The 25,035-nt window shown below is 37.0% G+C and overlaps 1 protein-coding gene across 2 annotated transcripts in view; it reads right to left on the reverse strand.

The window, feature by feature from the left end:
* Ranbp17 (RAN binding protein 17) overlaps window positions 1-25,035 on the reverse strand; it is a 286,889-nt gene that overhangs the window by 205,472 nt on the left and 56,382 nt on the right. For both annotated transcript variants that reach the window (XM_028756444.1, XM_028756443.1), the window contains exons 13-14: window positions 19,372-19,477; window positions 12,325-12,460 (exon numbers count right to left, since the gene is read on the reverse strand). In XM_028756444.1, coding sequence (XP_028612277.1) covers window positions 12,325-12,460; window positions 19,372-19,477 — 242 coding nt within the window. The remainder of the gene's footprint in view (window positions 1-12,324; window positions 12,461-19,371; window positions 19,478-25,035) is intronic.

A 25,035-nucleotide genomic window follows, 5' to 3' on the forward strand; every position in this document is an offset into this window, starting at 1 on the left:
GACAATGTAAACCTAGACAGACTCTTGATACAGTACCTGAAGTACTGTAAAGTACACATGAAACGACGAGAACAGGAAAGGAGTTTAGATCCTGGTTCAGATTGTAATTGTAATTTCCCAAAACAAAACAAAACCCACAAGTTTGTCTTTACAGTATACACCATGTATAATCATGTTTTTTTTTTTTTCTTAGTCATTGGCCAGCAAAACGCAAATCCTATTGACCTAAACATTGCCTCAGAACATTTAAGTACAGTGTTTTTAACAGTGTTTTTAACATCTGGCAGTCAAATGGCCTTTTCCTCCACTTCCTTTCTCTACATTTTAGGTTAATATTACAGTATTGTGAGTAAAGGGAGCTGAAAGCAGTTCCTCCAGACTCAGCCCTAACTCCCAGTCATGGTCAAAAGAAACAAGACAGAATCTGCCACCTGTCTTCAAGTAAGGGACTCAAAAGTTCTCAAACTGTTAACAGAAACCAGAAGTGCCCAAGTAACTTGCAAGGCCAACCTACTCTTATACACTCTGTGTCATTAGATCTATCTACAGGAGAGCATTAAGATCTGTGTTCACTAAGTTTCCAGTGACCTGGCGTGGGGCCACTAGTCAAATTAAAGTTTCTAATCTTTTACTTTGTAAACAGCTGAAAGGCAATACGGTTTACAACTTCTTCCACATATATCTGTTTGTCTGTTTGCATATTTATTTATTTAAAGCACTGGGATGTTACTTTGAAAGACAGTTCAGTAATGTTTCCAATGATTGGAAATGTTTTCCTGCTCTATTCTTTGGGTGGCTGACTTATTTTTTTCCTTCCAAATTGAGTTTAGTTAGTTTTAAAACAGATGAAAGAACAGTCATAACAGAGTACAATCACTAAAATGAGCAACACATAGTGGGATTATTTTACCAATTAAGAAAACTAAGGTAGAGAGAGTTAGCATGATGGATATTGTTGATGAACATTGTATTTCACAGTTACTGCCCTTCAAAAGATTGTAAGAAAAAGCAAAAAGGTGAGTGGAAGGACCAGGAATTCAATGCAAGCATCACAATGAAAAGATGCAGACACCTGGACGTGCTGCAAACTAGAGGGAGAGAAGTCACATGTTTCTTTTTTTCTAGAGTTGTGCCTTTAATTCCCAATTATATGTGGCACATCTAGGAGACAATATCAACTTGGATCCTCTGAAAGCCTCACTACTACGCCTTAGTCCAATGACATACTATTTCTAAATTCTTTGCCAAAAAATAAACTTATGGTAATTTAGATAGTCTTCAACACAACTTGATAATGATCTTAAATGTCCTGATTACATTCAATCCCTTGAAAAACAGTTTCATGATATTTAAAATGTTTGGAGGCGGGAAACAAATTCTTTAAGGCTTTCTTATTACCAAAAACAGCATCTTTTTATTTTGGAGCATCTGCAGTGGACTAAATATAGTGCTAGGGATCTGCCCTACTTTACTTAATCATCCTAACATCAGTGTCACTGCCGCTGAGGGTAAGGCAGTAAATGTGCAGGCAAGCTTATGAGTGCCCCAAGAGCAGCAAAAAGTACTAAGGGGCCTACGGCAGCCTTAAGGTATATCACACTAAAACCCAAGCCACTTCCCCAGCTCAACACTGTATCTCTTACTTCTAAATCGGCCACCATTTCTTAACCAGACTGTTGAAACCCATTTTAGTTAGCATGAGGGAAAGAATCATGAACAAAGTGTCTTGAACACATAGCCTTTACTTCTCCATGCTGACTGACTAGATAAGGTGACTGCCTAGATTTTTCGATTTCAATCTTGAGCTCTTTCTAAACCCGAGAAAAACAAGTAATCATCCTTATTTATTACAATATATGACGGAGGTTATCTGCAATCCTCATTATGCTGCTTTCCTAAACTCTAACTGCTAAACTTAAATGAGAGGCATTTGGTGCAATCTGAAAAATATTCAGTTCAATTAAAAGTAATTGATGCATGGTGAAATAATTCTTCCCAAAGCTGCTGTAAAATCTTCAAAAAAATAAAGCTACTTAATAATTTTCATCTCCTACAGGCTAGAGAGAAGCATTATTGCATATTAAAAATTGGAGTGTAGTTTTCCCAGAGGTAAAAGAAAGTTATTAAAACAACCTATTTATTGTTGATATAACTATCCATTTGTGCCACACAAAAAGTAACAAATTTCAGTACATTAAAAGAAAAGCTAATTAAGGTATAATTAGTATTTTCTGTATTTTGATAATTAGGGGTTAGTTGGCTATTCCTTTTCAAATTTCTATGTGATGCACCCGACAATGGCTTTAATGAGGACCTAACGCTACTGAATCCCTCATGGCAGAGGAGTTTAGTGACCACCACTACATTACTTTCATTTATCACTGCCTCTTTACCTATAAATTAATCTAGCCCTGTAGCTATGTTGATCTACTTTATATCAATTTCTTCATCCATATCAGCTGAATATGTATGGCATTAACCTCATTTGCTAGTTGAGAAAAGCAGAATGAAAATGAGATCTAATTTCTTGCGCACAGCACAATTTCACAACTGCCTGCTAATTCCCACCACCTGTCAGTGCGAAAAGCCTTCACTTTCTTGTAATTAAATAAAACAGTATATTTTTTAGCAGCTTTGAAAAATGCTAATCTTTCAAAAGTGTTCAGTGATCATTAATCATTAGGACAGTAAAAAACGTTTTCAGAATGTTCATCTATCCTTTGTTTAAGCAAAACAAAAATTTGGTCCAGTCACAGGACAGGAAGAAAATTAAATGTAACACACTTACAAATTAACTATTATATTTCACTCCACTGAAGTTTGCGTTTATCTGGTCTGTTACCACAGTAGTCAGGAGTACTGTGTAACCTAGAGATGCCTAGAATGATCAAAGAAGCAGAAATACAGAAAGCAGACATTATTTTCTGAAGTCAGTAGGAATTAAAAATGCACATGAAAGCCATTTATGTGATGTAGAAGCTACCTTCATAAGACTGTGGATACAGAATAACAGAGTTATAGTTGCTGATCATACTTTTTACATTTTATTTCCTAAGCTGACCACAATATCATAGTCAGTGGAACAAAGTCAGACCTCCAGCCTGAGACAATCGTACTGCAGTACTTTGAATTGGACTGTACTGCGTTTCCTAGAAATATATAAGTAAAAGGTGAAATTTTAGACTACAACATATTCTTTCTAGGTGACACAGGAGGAACCCATAGCTCTAATGCTAGAAACAGCAAGCCAGTGCTGCCATTTGCACTGGCATTTTGCTAACACTTTGGCTTTTATTGTTTGTAGCACTGTAACAACACTAAATAGTCATGTTAATCATCTGCAACTTGGCTTCATATTCTCTCATAGTTCTTAAGAAGCTGAATGTTAGTTTTCCTATTTGTTTACTAGATAAAAGCACTAATCAGAAGTAAATAGCATATAGTTGAGGAAGAAATAAACACAAACCCTCAATTTATGTCAGGAAAATGTCTTCTTAATATCAAACTGTTGCACTAACTTGTAGTAAGCATACTCATTATTAAAAAAGGAGACAGACTAGTACCCCATGCTTACACCTGCTCTAGCCACCAAGCCCAAAATTATAAGGGACTAGTACATAAGCAGCTAATAACTAATACCAGAGCTTCTAATTATAAAAAAAGATAGATGTAAAGTGAAATAATGCCTAATATTCCTCAGTGAGGTATGTAGGAAATATCTACACTATAGCACTACTGTCTTGAAGTCTTATTTGCAAATTAATATGACTTTTTATCTTGCCAATCAAATAAGAATCAAACCATCAGAATATGTACTGCAGGCTCAAGAGTCAAAGAAGAATAAACAGCTGTGACAGCATTCTTGCAGAGGGCAGCTTCAAGGTTTCTGTAGTACACGGAAGATGGACTCGTTCTGACCTGGATTCCCCTCAAAGGGCAGCTTAGGGTTTCTGTAGCACAAGGAGGATGGACTCCTTCTGAGCTGGACTGCCCTCAACAGCCTTCTTTTAAGGGTTCCAAGCAAAAGAAAACAAATCCATTCAGAGAGGCAGTGCTCATACTTTGACATATTTCTAGTCGGTATTCAGATTTGCCTATGGCTCCATCGTGGACAAAACAAAGCTTTTCCAAGATGTATTCACATTTGAATTTTCTTTAAGAATATTTTAAAGAGTAGAATCCCAGCCAGAACTTCAAAACTGAATCTTTCCCATTTTCATCTTACCAACAGATTCACTATGCTTTTAGCAGTCTCTGAATTTTAAATATCATCTACTATTGCCCAGAAGAAAGGACTATCAAATACATGGAACTGCTTTTCTGAAGGAAAACATTATATATCATATATACCACACTCTCACCTTTTGATTGAGAGGAAAGGTTATCTTGTGCATAATTTCTATTAAGACCCAAACACTATTTTAAAAAATTACAAACAATATGGGGGAATAGCTAAAAAATATAAAATTTTATTAATGATATATCTTTTATATTACATACTTTTTAGTGCTAAAAATGATTTAAAGATACATCATAGTTAATATAGTCCCTGATATTTTATTATTTTTTTCTATTTCAATTCCTTAGAATCATTTAAAAAATTCAATCATCCTAAATTATGGTAAATAAATAGAAAATAGGACAGTCAGAAGTCCACTCCAGAAGAAATTGTCATCTCTGCCTAACTTTGTAAAATTAACTTACATCAGCAAAATATAAATACCCAAGAGAATACAAAAAGTCATTTGTAATATAAGATTGTATTTCATAATTTATGCATAGTTCTCAAAAATTTATGAATATTTTACATTTTTGTAATTGTGAAAAATAAATTTTAAATGAGAACAAAACAGATTTAAAATATTGTGAGTAGTTATAATTTTATCAAAATGTGCTTAGGTGAAAATGTGTTTCCAGGGAGATATAACTGTAAAAGTCACACAGGACTGGGTGTCCAAAGATGGCATGTTTAATGGCAAGAAAAAAAGAAAAAGAATCCAAAGTCTGTTTTCCAATTTGCATCATATATTTCTCCAGTGACTATCATGTCTTAGTAACCCACGGCTGCTAAAACTTCAGCTGCAGGTTCGTTCACCCTAGCCCTTCTTGTCTAGTGCGTAATGTTCTTCAATCAGCACTTATATGTACACAGGGAGTTAATACTTCAAAGTTTAAGTTAGCAATTCCATTTATACAGTGAAGAGATTATAAAACAATGTAGGTCTTTAGTTTGTTTTCCTAAACATTTTTTAAGGTTATGGAATGAATGCATGATCAGTGAAAAAGAACGAATCCCTTTATAATAAAGCAATTCTGTAAACCAGTAGATTATAAGTACTATTACCTATCAAGGCAGAAAAACTAACTAGGTCAAATAATATAAAAAAATCTATAATAAATTTACAGAATTTAATCAAACTGACAATGTGCCAGAATTCAACTTTGAAAACTTTTAAAACACTTAAAAGTTCCCCAGAGTCATTCAGCATTATTCCCTAATAATTAAGCTTCAAAATGTAATCTTAATGTCACAGGCACTTTGCCCATATAATCTACATGATGTTTGCTACACTAGAATATTTAAAATACTGTTTAAAATGTTTTAAAGCTGTTACTTATTTTCTAACCTAAATGAAAATTCTTTTTTCCTAAAAATTATATATCAAACACAAACAAAAATTTTACTAACACTCAAAATATATTCAAGAACCTGGAAACAGTGGCTAATCTATGATTTCTAAACTGGATTATACATACAGATCTAACAGTCTCTCTAAGGGTTTTCCTATCAGTTTCATAGTAACTGTTAGCAGCACAAGGTTCCGGAGGCCTGACAACTGTAGGGAGAGAATGCCATCTGCTGCTCCACGTGTGTACTCAGCAGCAGGAAATGCTGGACCATAACATAAAAAAATCAATGACCCAAACCTTGGAAAGACACACACAGAAAAATAGGATTCCTGGTTTTATTTCAGGCAATTTGAAAAGACATCAACGAGCACTGCTTTGGTAACGCGATTCTGTCATTCCACAGATTTAAAAGGATATGGTACCCTGATAAGTCATGTTCAAGTTTACAAAAATGGTTTTTACTCAAATACTGAGGAATAACCATCTAAACAGGGAGGATGCTTGCAGAGTCTTAAGGAGTTATTTCTATAATTTTCTATTTCTGAATGTGTTCTATACATAAAATGATCGTGTAATTTATCCTTCAGGTCAGGATGACTTACATGAACAGAAAATGAAGCTATTGATGATGTTAAAAGTGTCAGGATGTAAATCCTTAGCAGACTGAGTATGTGGCACCACCCAACTTATAAATCAATAACTTGTCTTCCCTCTTCTGGAGCCAGAGCCTTCCAGTGCCTTGAGAGCCTTCTTGAGAAGCAGAGTGAAATCCTTGGCTGGTGGCACAGTTGTCCACCACCATTCACTGACAGCCTCTCTCTTCCCGTTTAATTGTCTTGGCATCCTTTTTTAAAAAAGTCAGTGTTACGAGCACTTTCTGAACACCGACCGTTACCTGTTCCTGGACATGTGACATACTGTTTTCACTGTTGCTTTGTAAAAAAGTTTTCAAATTGAAATATGGCCTTTCTATGCCATTATTATCCAAGAGTGTTATGGTTATCCTAGACCCTTTTAATCTCCTGAATGCTAGGACATGGTTCTCAATTTGTGCAAGCAAGGAAGCAGAGATTTTGGCAGACAACATGCTCAAAATGTGTGGATCAACTTGCAGAGGGTTCCCCTTCGCCAACATTAAGTTTCCTAACGCAAGATCAACGGATCCTCTTTGCCACTGTAAGGGATCTTTTAACTTCTTTCAAAAATATTTTTTATTTATTATTTTTGTTTTGTTTTTGATATTTTTTTTTCTGTATGCACTCCTTCATGTTCAAGAACTCACTCTGTAGACCAGGCTGACCTTGAACTCAGAGATCTGCCAGCCTCTGCCTCCAAAGTGCTGGATTGGAGACATATGTCACCACCACCCAGCAACAATATCTTTTAGTTTTCAGATTATAAACTTCACACTTCTTCTGTTACATATAACTGTAAGTATTAAGTTAGTTTTGATATTATTTTAAAATCAGAGATTTCTACTTTTTGGTTTGTTTTGGATCAAGCAAATTGAATAGTCTGGGTTTCTTCATTGATTCATTTCCCCTCATTCCCTCTTTCTTTCAATTTGAGGCAGTGTTTGGCTGGATGGCTTCAGGCCAACACAGAATTTGCTATGAAGTCCAAGCTAGCCTAAACTTTGTGATCCTTTTATCTCAAACTCCTAAATGCTGGAATTATAGGCATAAATTGCACCATGCTGGGCTCAAATATTTTTGAATACTCTCTTGTGTAGTTACTGATATTATTATATACTGTACACTTACTGGTATAATTACTTCCAGTAGGTCCTCACAATTGTTTTCCATATGTAAGGATATGTGACTTGCTACAGGGACAGTTCCTTTTCTTTTTTGTAGCCTACATAACTTTCATTTATTTCTCTTTCCCTGGCCAGGATCTCCATCACACTGTCTAACACGGGTCTCAACAGTCTCATTGTACAGTATCATTGTACACCTGGTTTTATATGATGTTCAATTCTTTTGTCTGATTTTTAAAAAATTTTTAGTATTTGTCCCTATTCACATAGGAATGAGCTTGTAAAGATTACTTTTCCAAAGTTGCTTTGATTGTCCACTATTTGTTAATCTGCATTCTTTGTAGGCAGCTTTGTAACAACCTCATGAGTTATTATTACATGTCTATTCAAGGTTCTGTATCTTAATGAGTTACCTTCAGGTATTTGTCTTTAAGGAACATTTGTAATCAGCTGTTCACTATTCTCTATAATTCATTTCTTTAAAGTTGGCAAAATAGCAAGCAACTACTTCATTCTTCATCTGAGTGTGCTGAGTCCCCTCCTTTTCCTTTTGCCAAATCGCCTTAAAGTTTATTATTCCTAAAACCAACTGTTACTATTATTACTACTACTACTATTTGGGGCTTCGAATACTTTACTCTTGTTTTAAATCTTCCATTCAATTAATTTCTATTCATCTTTATTACATCCTATCTTCTTGTGACTTAATTTCTTCTAGTTTTTCCTAGTGTGATAGGAGGCTGATTTGAGCTCTTTTTTCTTTGCAAGGTTTTGGAACTCAACCTGAAAATACTCATGTATTTTTAGACTCCTGATAACCAGAATTACATTCACCACCACATCCTGTTTTTTTTTTTAATTTATTTATTCCATTGATTGACTGATTGGTTGGTTGAGTGACTGAAACAGAGTCTCACTGTGTAGCCTATACAGATCTGGAACTTGCTATGAAGAGCAGGCTTATCTGGAATCACAGATGTCTGCTTGGTACCACTTGGCTCTGCCTCTCCGTCACTGAGATTAAAGGTGTGCACTACCACTTCAGCTCTTTAATGTAGGTATTTATAGCTTTAAGTTGGTCATCATTACTACTTTAATAGTATTCTTTATATATTTTGCTATGTTGCATTTTCATTTTTATTCATCTGAAAGTATTTTTAGACTTCTCTATGATGGGTGAAACCCAGCAGAGTCTTGCGTTTGAACTTTAGCAACAAAGATGAATATAAAGTCCTTTGTGCTTGGTGAATATACTTTGCATATTTCAGTTCCTTCAAATGTATTAAGGGTTTTGCTGTTGTTGCTGTTGTTGTTGTTATTTAATGGTATAGTATATGGTGTGGGCACTTATACGTATTCTGGTATTTAGGAGTAAAATATTCTATAGATATCTTCTGGCATGGCTAGTTTGTAGTGGTATTCAAGTGAGATTTTTGTTCTACTACTGAGTGTGTTATTGTGTCTTCATGTTGAACTCTACAGTAGTCATAAATATATGAAAGAAAGCTTATTGTTTATGTTCTATTTGAATTCATAAATGTCTATTTTATAAATATTTTACTTTCCTGTACTCCCTTTTTAAATCGAAACTTACTGAGACACTGGGAAGACAGTTGACTCAGTGCCTTACAAGCATGAGGACCTACCTGGCTTTACTCCCCAGAACCCCCATAAACAAGCACGGTGTGCACTGATACGTAGTCCTGGCACTGGAGATGTGGGGACAGGATATTACCTGTGCCTCCTTGGCTAGCTGATCTAAACTAATCAGTGAATTCCAGGGTAAGTAACAGACCTTGTCTCCAAAAACAAGGTGGGCAGCACATGAGGAATGACATCTGAGGTGGACCTCTGGCTTCCACAGCATGCATATACACATGGACATGCACCTGTATGTGTGTACACACGTACACACACACACACACACACACACACACACACACACACATGCACATGCACACACACAAAATTTACTGAAGAGATCATTTGAATTTCCTTCATATACCTGGCCTTAATACATAGTAGACACGTAACAGCAGTCACTTCATACTGAGTACAAATATGCAAGAAAAAAAGAAACAGCAACATTTCCAGTACAAAACATGTCACAGAGTGGAATCAAGTGTCCAAAGAAAATGTGTAAAATGGACAAAGTTTGACTATTGGAGAAATTCATCCTGTAAATGAGGATAACCACTAAGGAATTTTAAGAGAGAGAGAGAGAGAGAGAGAGAGAGAGAGAGAGAGAGAGAGAGAGGGAGAGAGAGAGAGAGAGAGAGTGTGTGTTTCTCATAGACTGCCAAAATGTCAAGCCTATAAGAGGAATGATAAAACATACCTAACTTGCTGGGATATGAAAATGAATTGTTTTAATACTTATGAAGACAACTGCACAATCTAACAAAGCTAGAGACATGCACTCTACAATCTACACACATACACATCTATAAATTTGGTATTTACTTCTGTTATTTTTTAAACTCTTAAGCATACAAGAAGAGATAAGAACAAGATATTTACTACAGAATTGAAAAACTAGAAATAGTGCATGTTATCAACAAGAAAAAAATGAAAATATGTCACAGTAATGCATTAATGTTCCTACCACTCAAGTGTAATAAATAAATCTGTGTGTCTCATCATCAATAAAATTCAAAAACAGAACTCCCCAAAGCAGGTAGCTTACTGCAGATCCCAACTGCAAACTAATTTCATATAAAGTTAATTACATTGCATTTTGTGTACAAATACACAGAAACCTGAACAAAGAGCAGACTCGCAGGTAACAATAACACAGAACTTATAACAACTGCTACTTTTGAGCAAAACATGATTAAAAAACAATAATGAAACTAGCAACAGCATCCTCAATCTTTAAAATATGTAGGTATGAAGCCAAGAATGCAAAGCCCTAAGACCTGACCAAGCTGGATCGTAGACATGGGGAAGTCCACTACAGTTCCCTCTTGTTTTCCATGAAGATTACTGATGGCAGAATGGATAATGGAACATGGTAGAAGAGGGGGGAAAAAAAGAGAAATAGAGGGGAAGGGAGGGATGGAAGGAGAGAAGAAGGGAGGAAGAGAGAAAACTATAAACAAGGAGTGCAATCCAAATCCTTTTAAAAACATCAATGAGAAGCAGTACAAATGGATGGAAGAGGAGGCGGCAGGAGACAAGGGTGGACCTCAGACACTTAGAAAATTAAACCAGCAAAATCAGGGCGCAGAACAGTCACAAGAAGCACAATGGAAACATTCTGGGATCCACCCAATGCTTCCTGAATATTAGAAGGTAAAAAAGGATTTTCCAGCAGAAATCCTATATGGAAGAGTCTGTTCAGCATTCCAGAGGAAAGGCACAACACAGACGAACACACCAAAGTCAATGGCAGGACAGGCTTTCAATAAGGCATCCAATCAAATATGGATCCAAAACGCAGAAACATTTATTCAAGCATCCAAAGCCTCAGTTTCCATGTTGATAAAATGGAAACTGTTATCGAAATAACTATTTTTATACTGGGTTTTATGAGAATCAGTTAGATAATACTTGTCAGGTTCTCAGCAAAGAATCTAACAGAGACTGTTTACTAAATGACCAATGTGATTTACAGCTCAGCACATTTCCCACTTACAGGATACATCTCTAACTCATGTCTTTTATGACTCTTTGGGGAATCCACCTTGGTATCTGAACTATTACATATGTTTTATACATTTTATATATTTATAATATTATATATTATAGTTTACATTTTATGCAAGTTTTTGGAAAATTGTCAATATCCAGATTGGAAAGACTGCTCAGTGGCCAAATAAAATGTCATATGTATTCAAGCAAGAAAGTATGAAATCGTATCACTTCTTTTAAAAGTAAAGAAAAATTTACCTGAAACTTTATCCACACACACACACACACACAAAAATCACTCAGTCTTTTTTCTTTTTCTGCCCCTATCTTCCCCCCGACTCCCTTTCTCCCCTTTGTCCCCATTGTTCAGTACTGTGGATTGCACCAAGTGCCTTATGTATGCTAATCAAGTGCTTTACCCCCATACTATGATACTAACCTCATAAAACACAGTCTTAAAATCAAATAATGGTTTGCAAGTAGTAAAAAGAATTCCATATTATTTGCATATAACCTACACACATCTTCCCCTGACATTTTAAGTCATCTCTAGATTACGTACAACATGTACAACAAGTATTATTGTAATTTCTACATGTTTTTAGGGAATGTTGACAAAGGAAAAGTTAAAACATGTTCAATACAAACGAAATGTTTTCAAGGCACGGTTGGTTGAACCCATGGATGTAGAATGCATAAATACAGAAGCATGTGCATATTCCTAAGTATTCCCTTGGGACTCACATAAACACCCTCAATAATCTTTTATTATGTCTCTAAATCAATTTATCTAAAACTTGCCGATGCTAGCCTTTCAATTATCGCATTACCAGTCCACCAGCATCACAGTGATGGAGATGCTGTCTGTCTAGTATACATCTAAATTCTGCTAGTCCACACGACTTAGCATGTAAGAATGTCAAGGAATGACTGAAATATACAAGAAATCACTTAGATGTCCACACCTCCAAATCTCAAAACCATTAAAATAGCACATCTTGTTTCCAATTGTGAAATGTAAAAAGATACTATCTATTAAGTTGCATTTTAAAATCCAAAGTATTTAAATTACTATCTGAATAAAAATATTATTACTTTAGAGAAAATGATAAATGTAAATTTGAAACAAGTAAATTAATTTTGCATTATGTTTTAATATCAATTCAACAGATGAATTCAGTCATCAATTATATGTCTGTGGTAAAGAGACAAGATTTATCACTCAACTCCCACCTGTTACGTGTCTATACCCATGCTCATTCCCGATAGCACGCTAAGGCTTTCTGATAGCACAGACCTACCTTTGAGGTTCTCTGAAGCTGATCACCAACATAAGTTTTCCGAAACTGATCCAAGAACCACAGAACTGCAAGTTCTATTTTCTCATTGGTGCGGCGAGGCAATCTGGTATCCATTAAAGATATAAGCTGAAAAACACTTTCCATGAAGAAAAAAGAAAGCTTTAGTATAAATTCTCAGAGGAACAATATACAGGTATTTATTACAAACATATAATCACTTAAAAAGTAATAAAATACAAAAGCACATAATCATCTGAAATCCTACCTTTGTAAGGTTCAACTGGTCTAGTTCCCCCAGTCTTTACATATAACCCTCCTATAAGTGACAACATACATAGGACTCTACTAAAGGTTATATATAGATGTATGACATATATGTATAAATCTATAATACACATATATAAAAGTAAATATCGTTATATTTTTAGTAAATAGATATTAATGTTCTTCACTTTGTATTTATAAAGGTTTCAAAATCATGATTCAATCTTTTAAAATTTATAACCATATCTATTAAGCTTCTTAGTACATTCAGTACACTATTAATGAACAATTAAATTTTTACCTAAAACATACAAAAATATTGAAAATTTTAAAAAGAAAATCGAGCTGTGTGTAGACAGATAATTTGACTGGAGGCTGAAGCTAGGTCCCTACAGCATTGTACAATTTATATTCCTCATTTTGTGTTTTATTTTGAAACAGAGTCTCACTAAGTTGCCCAAGCTGGTTTGAATTCATTCTGTAGCCCAGGCAGGCCTCAAACTTGTGATCTTCCTGAGTAGCTGGGATTACAGAAAAGGATTACTAGGATACTTCAACAATATTCAATATCACACCATTATTAACTATTATCGTTTGTTACAAATGATAACTTTTCAATGTAATATTATTAAAAACTGTTAATATTAGCAAATTATAAGATAAGGGTAAATTTCTTAACTTTTATTTCTATATAATACATAATTCTCAGCCTTGCATTTTCATTGAAGACATCCTTCAACATTTTTATGAGATCTTCCTAGTAGGTGATTGCTAAGTACCTTGCATTAACAAAATCAATACATTGTATAAGTATCTGGGCTGCCTTGTCTGGCCTCAATAGGAGAGGAAGCACCTAGCCTTACAGAGACTTGAAGTGCCAGGGTTAGGGGATACAGGGGTGGGAGGTAGGGGGTGCCCATTCAGAGAAGAAGGGGACAGTTAAGAGGGGAAGGGTTGTGGGAGGGGTTACGGGGAGGAGGGCAGTGAAGAGAATGTAAAGTATGAATAAGTAAAAAGAAATTATATTAAATTTTTAAAAAAGAAAGAAAAAAGGTGGTGATGGGAGAGGAACAGGAAGGATCAGGTGTGGGAAGCACAGAGGGAGAGAGAACTGTGAAAGAAAACTGGAGTCAGTGGGGAGTTGGGGACAACTCTAGGACAAGCTAGAACCCCAGAGCAATAGAAACTCCCAGGAATCTATGAGGGTGACCCTAGCTAAGACTTCTAGCAATGAGGGATATGAAATTTGAAACAGCCATCCACTGTAACTAGAAAAGACTTCCAGTGGAGGGATTGGGACACCAACCCATGCACGAAACCTTGGACGAAAAATCCGTCCTGCCTACAAGATGTGCAGGAGTAAAGATGGAGCAGAGATTGAGAGAAGGGACAACCAAAGACTGGCCCAACTTAAGACCCATGTCATGAGAATGCCCGCCCCTGATACTATTGGTGACATTCTGCTATACCTGCAGATAGGAGCCTAGCATAACTGTCATCACAGAGGCTTCACCCAAACTGGTAGAAACAGATGCAGAGACTCACAGCCAAACATTAGGTGGAACTCAGGGAATCCTGTGGAAGACGGGGGTAGGAATTGAAGGTTGCCACAGAGGTCTTGGTCTTTATATGGGACACCTAACAAATGGAGCAGGCACTGTCTTTGACTCTGCTACCTGCCTTTGGACCCCTTTCTCTTAATTGGACTGTCTTGTTTAGACTCAATAGGAGAAGCTGTACCTAGTCCTACTGCAACTTTGATATGCCAAGGTGGGCAATCCATGGCAGGCTCCTTCTTCTATGAGGAGAAAGGACAGGGAAATGGAGGAGGGAAAGTAAGAGGGAACACTGGGAGAGAGCAGGGAGAGGAAGCAGTAATCACTATGTAAAGTAAGTAAATTAATAAAAAAAAATGAAGAGCAATAAAGACTTTAGCTTGGAAGAAAACTACATTTCAAGAAAGTGTTACCAGTACTAACAACCAGCTAATAATTTCAAATGGGCAAATGGACAGCCTCCAATGACTGTATAAAACCATAATAAATCATCGTATATTAACTAACATTAAAATTTTTAGAAAACTAGGAGAAAAGACTATACAGTCACTCTGTAAATGATTTCCTAACATCAATGAGGAGAAGAGGACAAAACTAAGAAAAAACAGCTGGAAGTGTTTCCACTAATAAATGTTAACCCGGGGAGACTGCCAAAGAGGAACTGGACAACAAGACATGTTGGCAAGAGCAGCTGCCTGCCTGCTCTGAAGGCCAGTGTACTCCATATCCCCTACACTTCCCTCAACATGGGGAAGCCTTTTCTGTGTGGCCAAGTGGACTATAGTCACTGTGAATGACTAAGGAAGATTCTCAGGAAAAGACACTGTTGAGTCCTCAGGGAAGCCACTCTGACATCTACCATCTGGTTCTTTTGAATTAGAGTGTGCTGACCACAGCATCAGAGGCTCAAGCAAAACTAAAGCAGTTCTGGAGGACAGCTCACCAGGAGCACCAGATAGTTCCAATAACACAGAAATCTGATGGAGCTCTGAGAACATCATAGGAGAGATATACAAGGAAGAGGTACAAAGCACAGACAACTGGAGGTAAGGACAAACAGAGACTGCAGATCTGTAAGGAGGAAATGCAACATGAACAAGAAGAAATTTTGTAGTGACAGCGCAACGGATTTAAGGAAACCTCTGATCTATGAGATAGACATAGAGTTGGGACATGTAACTGTGGGAATGCTACACGCATAAACACAAGTCCTATTCATGCTAGAATCCACCACTATAATGCCAGGTAAGAACCTTGGGATTTGGTGCCACCAACTGAACAAAGGTCCCTATTGCTGCAATGGAGGGAATGGGGGCAGTAGGCGAACTCCTCCTGCACTAGAACATGAAGCTCTGTGAGTGGAATTTGCTACAAACATCAATAAAAAAGCTGCAGTGACTAGTGCCCTTAAAAGGACCTTTTAGATCTAACCAGAATTCTACTGTTCTAAGGAAGTATGCTGGAAGCAAAGGGAAGAATGAACCTTAACAGTGTGGTCTCTGGGTATGTGGCTGGAATAGTTTGGGGGAGGGGTACATCCCTACAGTCTTAAGTGGGATTAAGGAGCTGAGAAACCACAGCAAAATAGGTTCAGTTCATTGCATTACTCTTGATCACTTTTTGTCTATCATATGTTTTATTTTCTTATCCTTATACTCCTCAATCCCAGAGACACCACACACACTACAAAAGCTTAAACATCCCCAGTGCCCCAGACCTCTTCTTCCATTTACTTGTACACTGATTTATGCAGTGAGCAGTCGAACCTGAAACCAAGAGGCTGTCATTATACTCAGCTGAGAAACTGAGCCACAAGCATTCTGGGTTTCATGTTTTGCTTTGTTTTATCCTTATGCTCAGGTTTGTAATGAGAGCAAAAGCACTGTGAGAACTGATTTCAAGTTTATAAACAAATTTATCACGAAGATGAGTCACAAAAACAGAAATCCAAACAGTAAGAGCTGACAAACATTGCCTCTTCCTTTCTCATCTATTTTCCATCATTCTTAATTCTCTGAAAAACTGCAATTTATCACAACATCCTAATAAAATATCAGCTCATAAATTCCACTTGGCCCTATTTTGTAGGCGATGTAAGCTAGTAAAAAGATAAGTCTTCTTTCAAGTTAAATACTTTTGTTGTTTAAAGAAAAAATGAATTTTCTTCAAATGAGCAGGCAGATATCTGCTTTCTATCCCATTACATACCTTTTCTAGAAATAGTGCCAGTATATACTTTTTGGGTAATGATGAAAACTTTTAAAATATCAAACTAACAAAAGCAGAAGCACCTAATTTCTACTTCATACAATATATAATATTGGTTAAAAGATGACACAGGGCTTATTTTTCATGTGCTTAAAAGTTATATAAGCATTTAATAAAGGCCCTAACCAGTTACTACTCGCATTTTCAAGTAACTTAATTTGGTATAAGAAATAATAAGTCTTGGTAAAGCTAAGGAATATCTTTATATATTCAGGTTAAAAGTTTTATCTTTTAAAAATTTTAATTAAGATATAATTATAGGTTCAAATTTTATTAAAAGGATAATACACAGGATGAAAGGATATGCAATGAGAAAATTCTATTCACGATTACAACATACTATCAAAACTTTCAAAATACATTTAAGGACAGTGAGATGGCTGGTGGGGTAAGAGAGTTGGTATGCAAAAAGAGGACTAGAGTTCAAATCCCCAGCAAACACATAAAGCCAAGGATGGCCACATGTGCCTGTTAACCTTGGTGCTGCAGGGCAAAAACTGGCAGCTCCCAGAAGTTTGTGGATCAGCTAGCGATTAGAGAGCCTCAGGTTCAAGGAGAGACCATCTCTAAAACAAGGTGGAATACAGAAGAACACTCCCAACCTCCTTCCCTGGTCTGACAAGTATGCACACTCGCACACACATCTGCCCATATATTACTCACCCATCCCAACACACTCCCCCACCCCTCTACACACACACAGAGTAATGGTATTGTAACAACAGATTTCTGGACCAACGGAAACATAAGAAAATCTATTAGAAGACATTAGAAATTCTGTGTAAGATATGTGACATTATAAGCCATTACAAGATAGAGTTGGCCTTAGTTAACAATTTGAATAGTAAAATACTGAAAACTTTAATATAAACTTAATTATTAGTAGTAAGTTTTAAAAGATAATCACAAAAGAAAATGAGATAGGGATCAAAGAGATGACTTAGTAAACAAAGGGCTTGTCGTTCAAACAACAAGACTGGATTTGGAATCTCCAGAACCCACAAAACAAGGTGGGCAGGTGGAGAGACCAGGTGTCATCCACACACACAGGAGGCAGAAACAGGAGATACCTGTGGCAAACTGGCTAGCTAGATAGCTAAAAAATTGGTGACAGATTTTGCTGCAGTAAATAACTGGAGAGTGATCGAGTACCTAATGTCAACTTTGGGCCTCCTCAAGCACATGTTACACATGCACCCACACACGTGTGCATTCACCCAGAGGAATAAGCACACACACATAGTACATATACTACAAATGCAAAAACAAGTATTGATACATAAATATCAGTAATAAAAACTAAAATCATAAAAATTGGAAAGAATTCTGAATGGCATAGAGAACCAAAGAAATACAAATTAACACAAGCCATTTGTTACATTACCTTATCAATAATAATCATCCTATTATATAGAATTCAGCAGAAGAGAAATGGTGACACCCCCAGGATTAGGGTTTAGAAGAAATTGGTACATTTGTATATTACATATCAAGTATTTGAAACACTAAGTATTTCAGATCTCTAAGCTTTTTAGATTTTGGTATATTTGCTAGTTGTGTTAGAATTCAGTTTCAGATTTTAAAGAACTATGAATTTCAGGTTTTCAGATTAAGATTGCTAAACATGTATAACTCTTCCAGAAGCCAACTGATGATATCTACTGCGATTCCTTAAAATGCTACAGAAACTTTGATGATCTATTCAGCTTTAAGAAATTAATCTGAGGGCTGGAGAGATGGCTCAGTGGTTAAGAGCACTGACTGCTCTTCCAGAGGTCCTGAGTTCAATTTCCAGCAACCACACGGTAGCTCACAACCATCTGTAATGAGGTCTGATGCCCCCTTCTGGTGTGTCTGAAGACAGCAACAGTGTACTCACATATGAAACATTACTCTAACGAAATTCTCTCGATCTTGAAAAAACAATGTTTACTTGGAGGCAATTTATAATAAAGAAAAACTGAAAAGGGACCTAAAATTTGAAAATCAAATTTAAACTATGGTATAGTCTAGAAAAACTTAACTTTTACGTTAAATGTTCACAAAACTGTATTTAATTTAAATGAGTATGTGTGAGTAATACATTACTGTTTACCAGGCACTGTTCTAAGCATTTAAAAAATAACTCATTTGAATCTTTAACCAGCCCCCAAATAGATACTATTTCCATTTTTCTAGTTGCAAAACAATGTTGTAACAATGTCTGCTTGTAAAAAGGCTGAGCATGCACATGTAGTGCATACACATGTAGTGTACACACATGCAGTGTACACACATGTAGTGTACATACATGTAGTGTATACACATGTAGTGTATACATGCCTCTACATTCACCATACTCAAAGGTCTTTAAAACTAACAGCAGTACTCTGGAAATTCCTATGATATTTATTTTCATAAGTTTAAGTCTTCACCAAAATAAAATGAAACAAAAACCATGCATGAGTGTGCAGAAAATATGCTATTTAGTCAAGATCTGTGGAAAGGCAAGCTATTTACAATATTCACACATGAGATTTTCCCTCAGTTTAAGAATGTGTGAAGAGAGCTGGGCGGCTGGTGGCGCATGCCTTTAATCCCAGCACTTGGGAGGTAGAGGCAGGCGGATTTCTGAGTTCGAGGCCAGCCTGGTCTACCAAATGAGTTCCAGGACAGCCAGGGCTACACAGAGAAACCCTGTCTCAAAAAACCAAAAAAAAAAAAAAAAAAGAACGTGTGAAGAGGCACTCCATGGCTTATTAAGGTTGTGATCACTAGAACTAGGGGGTGAATACCAAGTAAATCTGAGCCTATTTGTTCAAGAATCAAATTCTAATCACTTAATCTCTGTGCACGGATTTCCTCATGAGTAAAAAGGGAACTAATATCCAAAGGCCAAGTGCCTTTTTACACTTGGCCATATAAAGTTAAAACAAAGGCTAACGCTCTTTCAGCCGTGGAGTAAATAACTGTTACTCACCGGCAGGATAATTCTCCGTCCATAGCATCATGCTCATCTGTGCTGGTGTATGTTAATCTCCCTCCTACAACTGTGCCAACCAAGTATATCAGCCATGCGAGACGTCCTTACAACAACGAAAGAAAGACAATGAGAAGTAATTGATAGAAATCAACTTACTTTTCAGAAAATACCTAAATCAGCAAAATCATCTATTTTTTTAAACAAATGATCAACTATTATAAAAGTCAGTTTTCAACAGACAGTAGAGCATTGGGTTTCACATTTATCAAGGCAGTGATACTAACAGGTACTCCAGCAAGGAAAAAAAAAAGTACTTATAAATGTCAGTCCCATCAATCTGTTTCAATTTTAAGGGAGTTCCTTACTTACCTCTTTAAGCCTTAAGGTTTTCATTTGCAAATGGGGAAAAATAAGACTTGATTAAAATAACTTAACAGATCTGGGCGTGGTGATACACACCTTTAATCCCAGCAAGAGGGAGGCAAAGACAGGTGGATCTTTGAGTTGAGGACAGCCTAGTCTACTTAGTGAGTTCCAGCAGAGCTCCCTAATACAGAACCAGTCTCAAACAGCAAACAAACAAAAATTAAACTTGACAATAAGACCCTAATTATATTGTTTATGGCCAGTTCTGTTATTCAGGCAAAGGACTGCAACTGTGGTCACAGTGGTGCATGAAGGGTAATCAGTACTCGAGAGAGGTTGCTGAAGCCAGAGGATAACACGATCTCTATCAATTCCAGGCTATCCTGGGCTGACAATGAGATTCTGCCCACCACCACCCCTTAAAAATCACTAAAATGTATCACTGAGTCTGAGAGTATACACCTGTATTGACAGGACTTGGAAGCCTGAGGCAGAAGCATGTCAAGTTTGAGGTCAGGCTGCACTCTGAAGAGAATTCTAGGCCAGTATTGACGTATCAAGACTTACAAACAACAATGACCATTTGTTCTGAATGGTCAATTTCCTGAAGGTGTGTGTCTATTTTCATTTTGGAAGTCCTTCTGCTTGTAACATTATAGATGATAATGAATTTATTCTTTAGACTTTTTCATATTTTAAAATCTACAAGTTTTACTATGCAATTCACTGATTATTGAGTTACCTTCATGGCTAAAAATATCAAAGGATTACACAGATTTAAATAATGAAACAAAAAGCTAGGGACTTAGTAAAGTGCTTGCTTCCTGAGAGGAAAACATGAGTGGTCTTCAGGACTCACATAAAATAAGCTGTATGTGGTGGCACATGCTTACAATCCCAGCATCAGAAAGCAGAGATAGGCAGACTGCTGCTGGGTAAGTTGCTGACTGGCTACTACAAAGATCCTGATCCAAAAGACAACAAACAGCACAGAAGGAACGACATCTGAGGTTGGTCTATGGTTTCCAAATAAACGTGTGCACATGCACATGTACACAAATGAATACAGAGAGAGACAGGGAGAGACAGAGCCCACCCTAGTGGAAACAGCTATAGTTTTCACAAATTTTACTTAGAGAAGCCAGAATTAGTAACTCTAGGGATAGAGTTCTTAGCTAAATGAGTTTTAAAGAGTATTATGTTAGATCTCTAGATTTATCAGTAGAAGTATTAGATTCTCTAACACTTTTGAGACCTGCAGGAAAATGTTATTTCACAGAGAAATTTTGTGTCATTATTGAAAACTGATATTTCAAAGAGAAGAAAACTATTTCAGAATACCAAAATTAATTATGTTTCTTTTATTAAGAAATCTTGGTGGACAGAGTAATGGCTCAATGGTATGGCATCCACACGGTGGCCCACAGCTCTCTTATTACTCCAGTTCCAGGGTATACGATGTGCACTTCTGACGCCATAGGCACCAGGCATGAACATGATGCAAATACATATATGCAGGCAAAATACTCATACACATAAAAGCAAATCTTAAAAAAATAAGAATCTCTCCATGTGACCTTTGTCATTTAAATATACTGAATAATTCAGAAAAAGCCTGTGCTTGTTAAAGGCCTTGAGGAGAACAAAGTCATTTTCAACAATACTTTCCCTGCAGATGTCAGCAGCCATGATTATATCACACAATCAACAAACCACTCCCTGGTAACAGCAGGGGATCTGCAACCTGCTTCATTGACAAAAAACCCATAAATAAGAGATATATTCTGGCAAATACACACCTTCTTTTGTCTATCATAGAACCTTGAACAACTCAGAAACTGTCAACTTTGCAGGGTATCCATTAGCAACATGAAACAACTAAAGGTGAAGATCTAATGTGATCAAACACATCACAAAACAAGTTCCACAGCATGTATTAATAAAATACTAGCACAAAGCTCATGTAGGAAGCTGAGTTAATGTTTATGCTTCAGACATGTTGCCAGCTCAATAGAAAAGCCTAGACAATACATAGCTTCCCCTGATAGGCATGCTAACAGTTAGTATAGCTTCGTCTACCAAACCTCTGAGTCTTGCAACTTGAACACAGAATGGATTAAGTACTCATAATCCTCATTTCTACTTCTAGAGTATTTTCTAAATCATAAAGTACTCATCTTTATCTCGTACATCATCGAATTATCAACTCCTTGTTGAAGCAGTTATCTACTTGCCTGTAGATTATTTTGACTTATTTTAAAAACCAGACACTGGCTCACTGTTAGTTACTCCAATAATTTTATCGTAGTAGTTGCCAATTTCAATATTTATAAAAACAAATCTTACAGCCCTGACAATTCTGTGTTCTAGGGGACTTCTAACCCATGGATCTATTATATTTTAACATATTTGCTGAAGTAAAAACTCATATACCATAGAACTCACATAAACCACTCTTCTGAGTAAATTCACAGGTTTATGGAGCCAACACTACAAATTTTTTACATTTTCTTATTTCTAAATTTAAGTCTAACAAAGATGGAGTATGCTAAGCTTAAACCTGACAGAGTTAGGTACGGAAGTATCATTCTTCTCCTCCCCATCCTAACTGCAGCAACCATTTTGTGGCCCTGCCTTGGTCACGCTATATGCACAGAATCTCACAATGCTTCTTTGTGACTACATTTTTCATGTCACCCAATGTCAAACTTGAGTTGTGCTGTGTACTTCACAGTTGACCCTTGCCATTGTTCAGAGAGGTTATATTTGATATTCTCCTTCAGCTGCTAGATGCTGCGTTCATCTTCATCTCCTGGCTACTACCAAATGCTATGATGGACATGATAGACACTGTGTAGACGCATGCCTTCACATCTCCACATACTTAGGGGAGGACTGCTGTGCCATGTGAGAAATTCTCACACTGCTGTCATCAAATGCACAGATTGGCAAGCCTACCAATGAAGCATAGAGTCCTATGTCCTCCACATGTTCTCATTTAACACTTGTAATTATCTGCTGGTTTTTTCTCCTTATATCTATCCTGGCAGGTATGAGGTAGCAGCTTATTGTTATCTTAAGAGACCTTCCCTCATGCCTCATGATGTTTAGCATAGTTTCTTGTGTTTACTGGCTATTTTTATGCCTTCTACAGAGAAAAATCTACTTAAGTCCTTGGGCTATTTTTAAGAGCTGTCACTATTACTGAGCTGTAAAAAGTCCCTCATGTATTTTAGGTGTGAGTTCCTTGTCACATACTATTATATGCTGCTGCCTTTCTGAAGGTTTTATTTTCACCTTCTTGATGGTTCTTCAATGAACAAAATTCTTAATCCAACTACTTAGCTATTCTTGTTATTGTCAGTTTGGTGATACTTGATAAGAAAGAAATGTCTAACCCAAAATCATAAACATTTCTATCTATGTATTCTTCTGAGAGCTGCATGACCTCCTATGTTTAGGTCCACGAATTCTAGCATAGATACCAGCCTGATGAGGAAGATGAGTTATAGGCAGATCTAGCCTCAGCTCTCAGCTTACGACAATACCTCAAAGAGCCCAGAAAACTGAGATTTAAAAAACCACTATTAACTTAGAAATTACTAAGCTTTGATGACACAGGCCCCTCTGCTCTTTACTTTGGCACAGAATGATTTCTAACATGCGACAAGTTTATACAGCTGCTTACTTACTGTCTGCTAACTCCAGCAGACTGTATAGTGCACAACAACAGGTCCTCTGGTCTGTTAGGTTCTCTACTCAACCCCAGAGTCCAAATCTCAGCCTCGCCATGCTTTACTAGCTTAACATTACCATGTATTGATCTCTTATAATACACTAAGAATAAATATAAACTCTAATTATATTTCTGTTCTTTAAGTTGTCCATTCTACGTTAGATGTGCTACAATTCTTATTTGTTGATTCCCTGATTTTTCAAATTTACCTTTTCATTAAAACTTAATTTGTAACCCCAAATTGATACTCAAAATAATTCACATGTATGTGCCCAACACTAAAGGCTGAGTTACCTGGTGTACCCGATTCCAGCTCCTGGGTACACCAGAAATAAGGGTCCTGGGGACCCTTTTATTTCGGCTCTAACCAGCATTCCCTTTAGTCTCTTTATTGTTTGCCCATTTCTATGCCATTAATGATTTGAATCTTTGAGGTAGCCCAGTTGTGCTATACAGTGTTTCTGAATGGGGGAGGGAGCATTATGTGCACTCAGAGTTTTAATGCGATGTCCCTGTAAGTCTCAGGTACTTGAATACTTGGTCCTCAGTTGGTGGCCATTTGGGAAGGATCAGGGGTGTGTCAAAAGAAGTGGGTTTAAGGTTTCCAAAGCCTCAGGTCATCCCAGTACTTTTTCTGCTTTCTGTCTGTGAATGGGAATATGAGCTCTCAGCGGCAGCTCCAGCGCCATACCAGCTGCCATGCTGTAAACATGATAGTGATGAACTCCCAGCCCACTAGAACTGGAGGACCCAATTAACTGCTTCCTTCTTGAATGGCTGACCAGTGACCTACTTGAGACCCATCCCATGGGCAGGCACCAATCCCTCACAGTATTAATGATGCTATGTTGTGCTTGCAGACAGAAGCCTAGCACAGCAGCCCTCTGAGAGGCTCTACCCAGCAGCTGACTTGAGACAGATAAAGATACCCACAGCCAAACCTTGGATGGAGGTCAGGGACCTCTATGGAAGAGTTAGTGGAAGGACTGGAGTCCCTGAAGATGATGGCAACCTCACAGAAAGACCAACAGTGTCAAGTAACCTGGACCCCTGGGAACCTCAGAGACTAAGCTACCAACCAAAGAACATACATCAGCTGGTCCAAGGCCCCAGGTACATATGCAGCAGAGGGCTGCTTTGGCTGGTCTCAGTGCAAGAGGATAAACCTAAGCCTGCAGAGACTTGACGCGCCAGGGTGGGAGTATACATAGGGGAATCTCCCTCTCAGAGTCAAAGGGAGGGGAGAACCCTATGAGAGGGAACCGAGAGTGGAGGGCAGCAACATTTAGGATGTAAATACATAAATAAATTTAAAAAATTTTTAAAATATGCTTCCTTCTCAAAGTTGCCTTGGTCCTAGAATATTTTTTCACAGCAATAGAGAAGTAACTAAGGCACATGCCTTCTGAACAACAAATTCTGTGCTAGGTAAGCTGTGTTTGGCTATGAGTCAATAGTGCTGTTGGGTCTGAGTTCAACGTTAATAAACCAACAATACATTTAAATAAAGAGTCTTATTAAAAATTTACACATAAAACAATGGTTCTGGGTCAACAGTG

Source organism: Grammomys surdaster, unplaced genomic scaffold (genome assembly GCF_004785775.1).
Source record: "Grammomys surdaster isolate TR1022 unplaced genomic scaffold, NIH_TR_1.0 126121, whole genome shotgun sequence".
NCBI lineage: Eukaryota > Metazoa > Chordata > Mammalia > Rodentia > Muridae > Grammomys > Grammomys surdaster.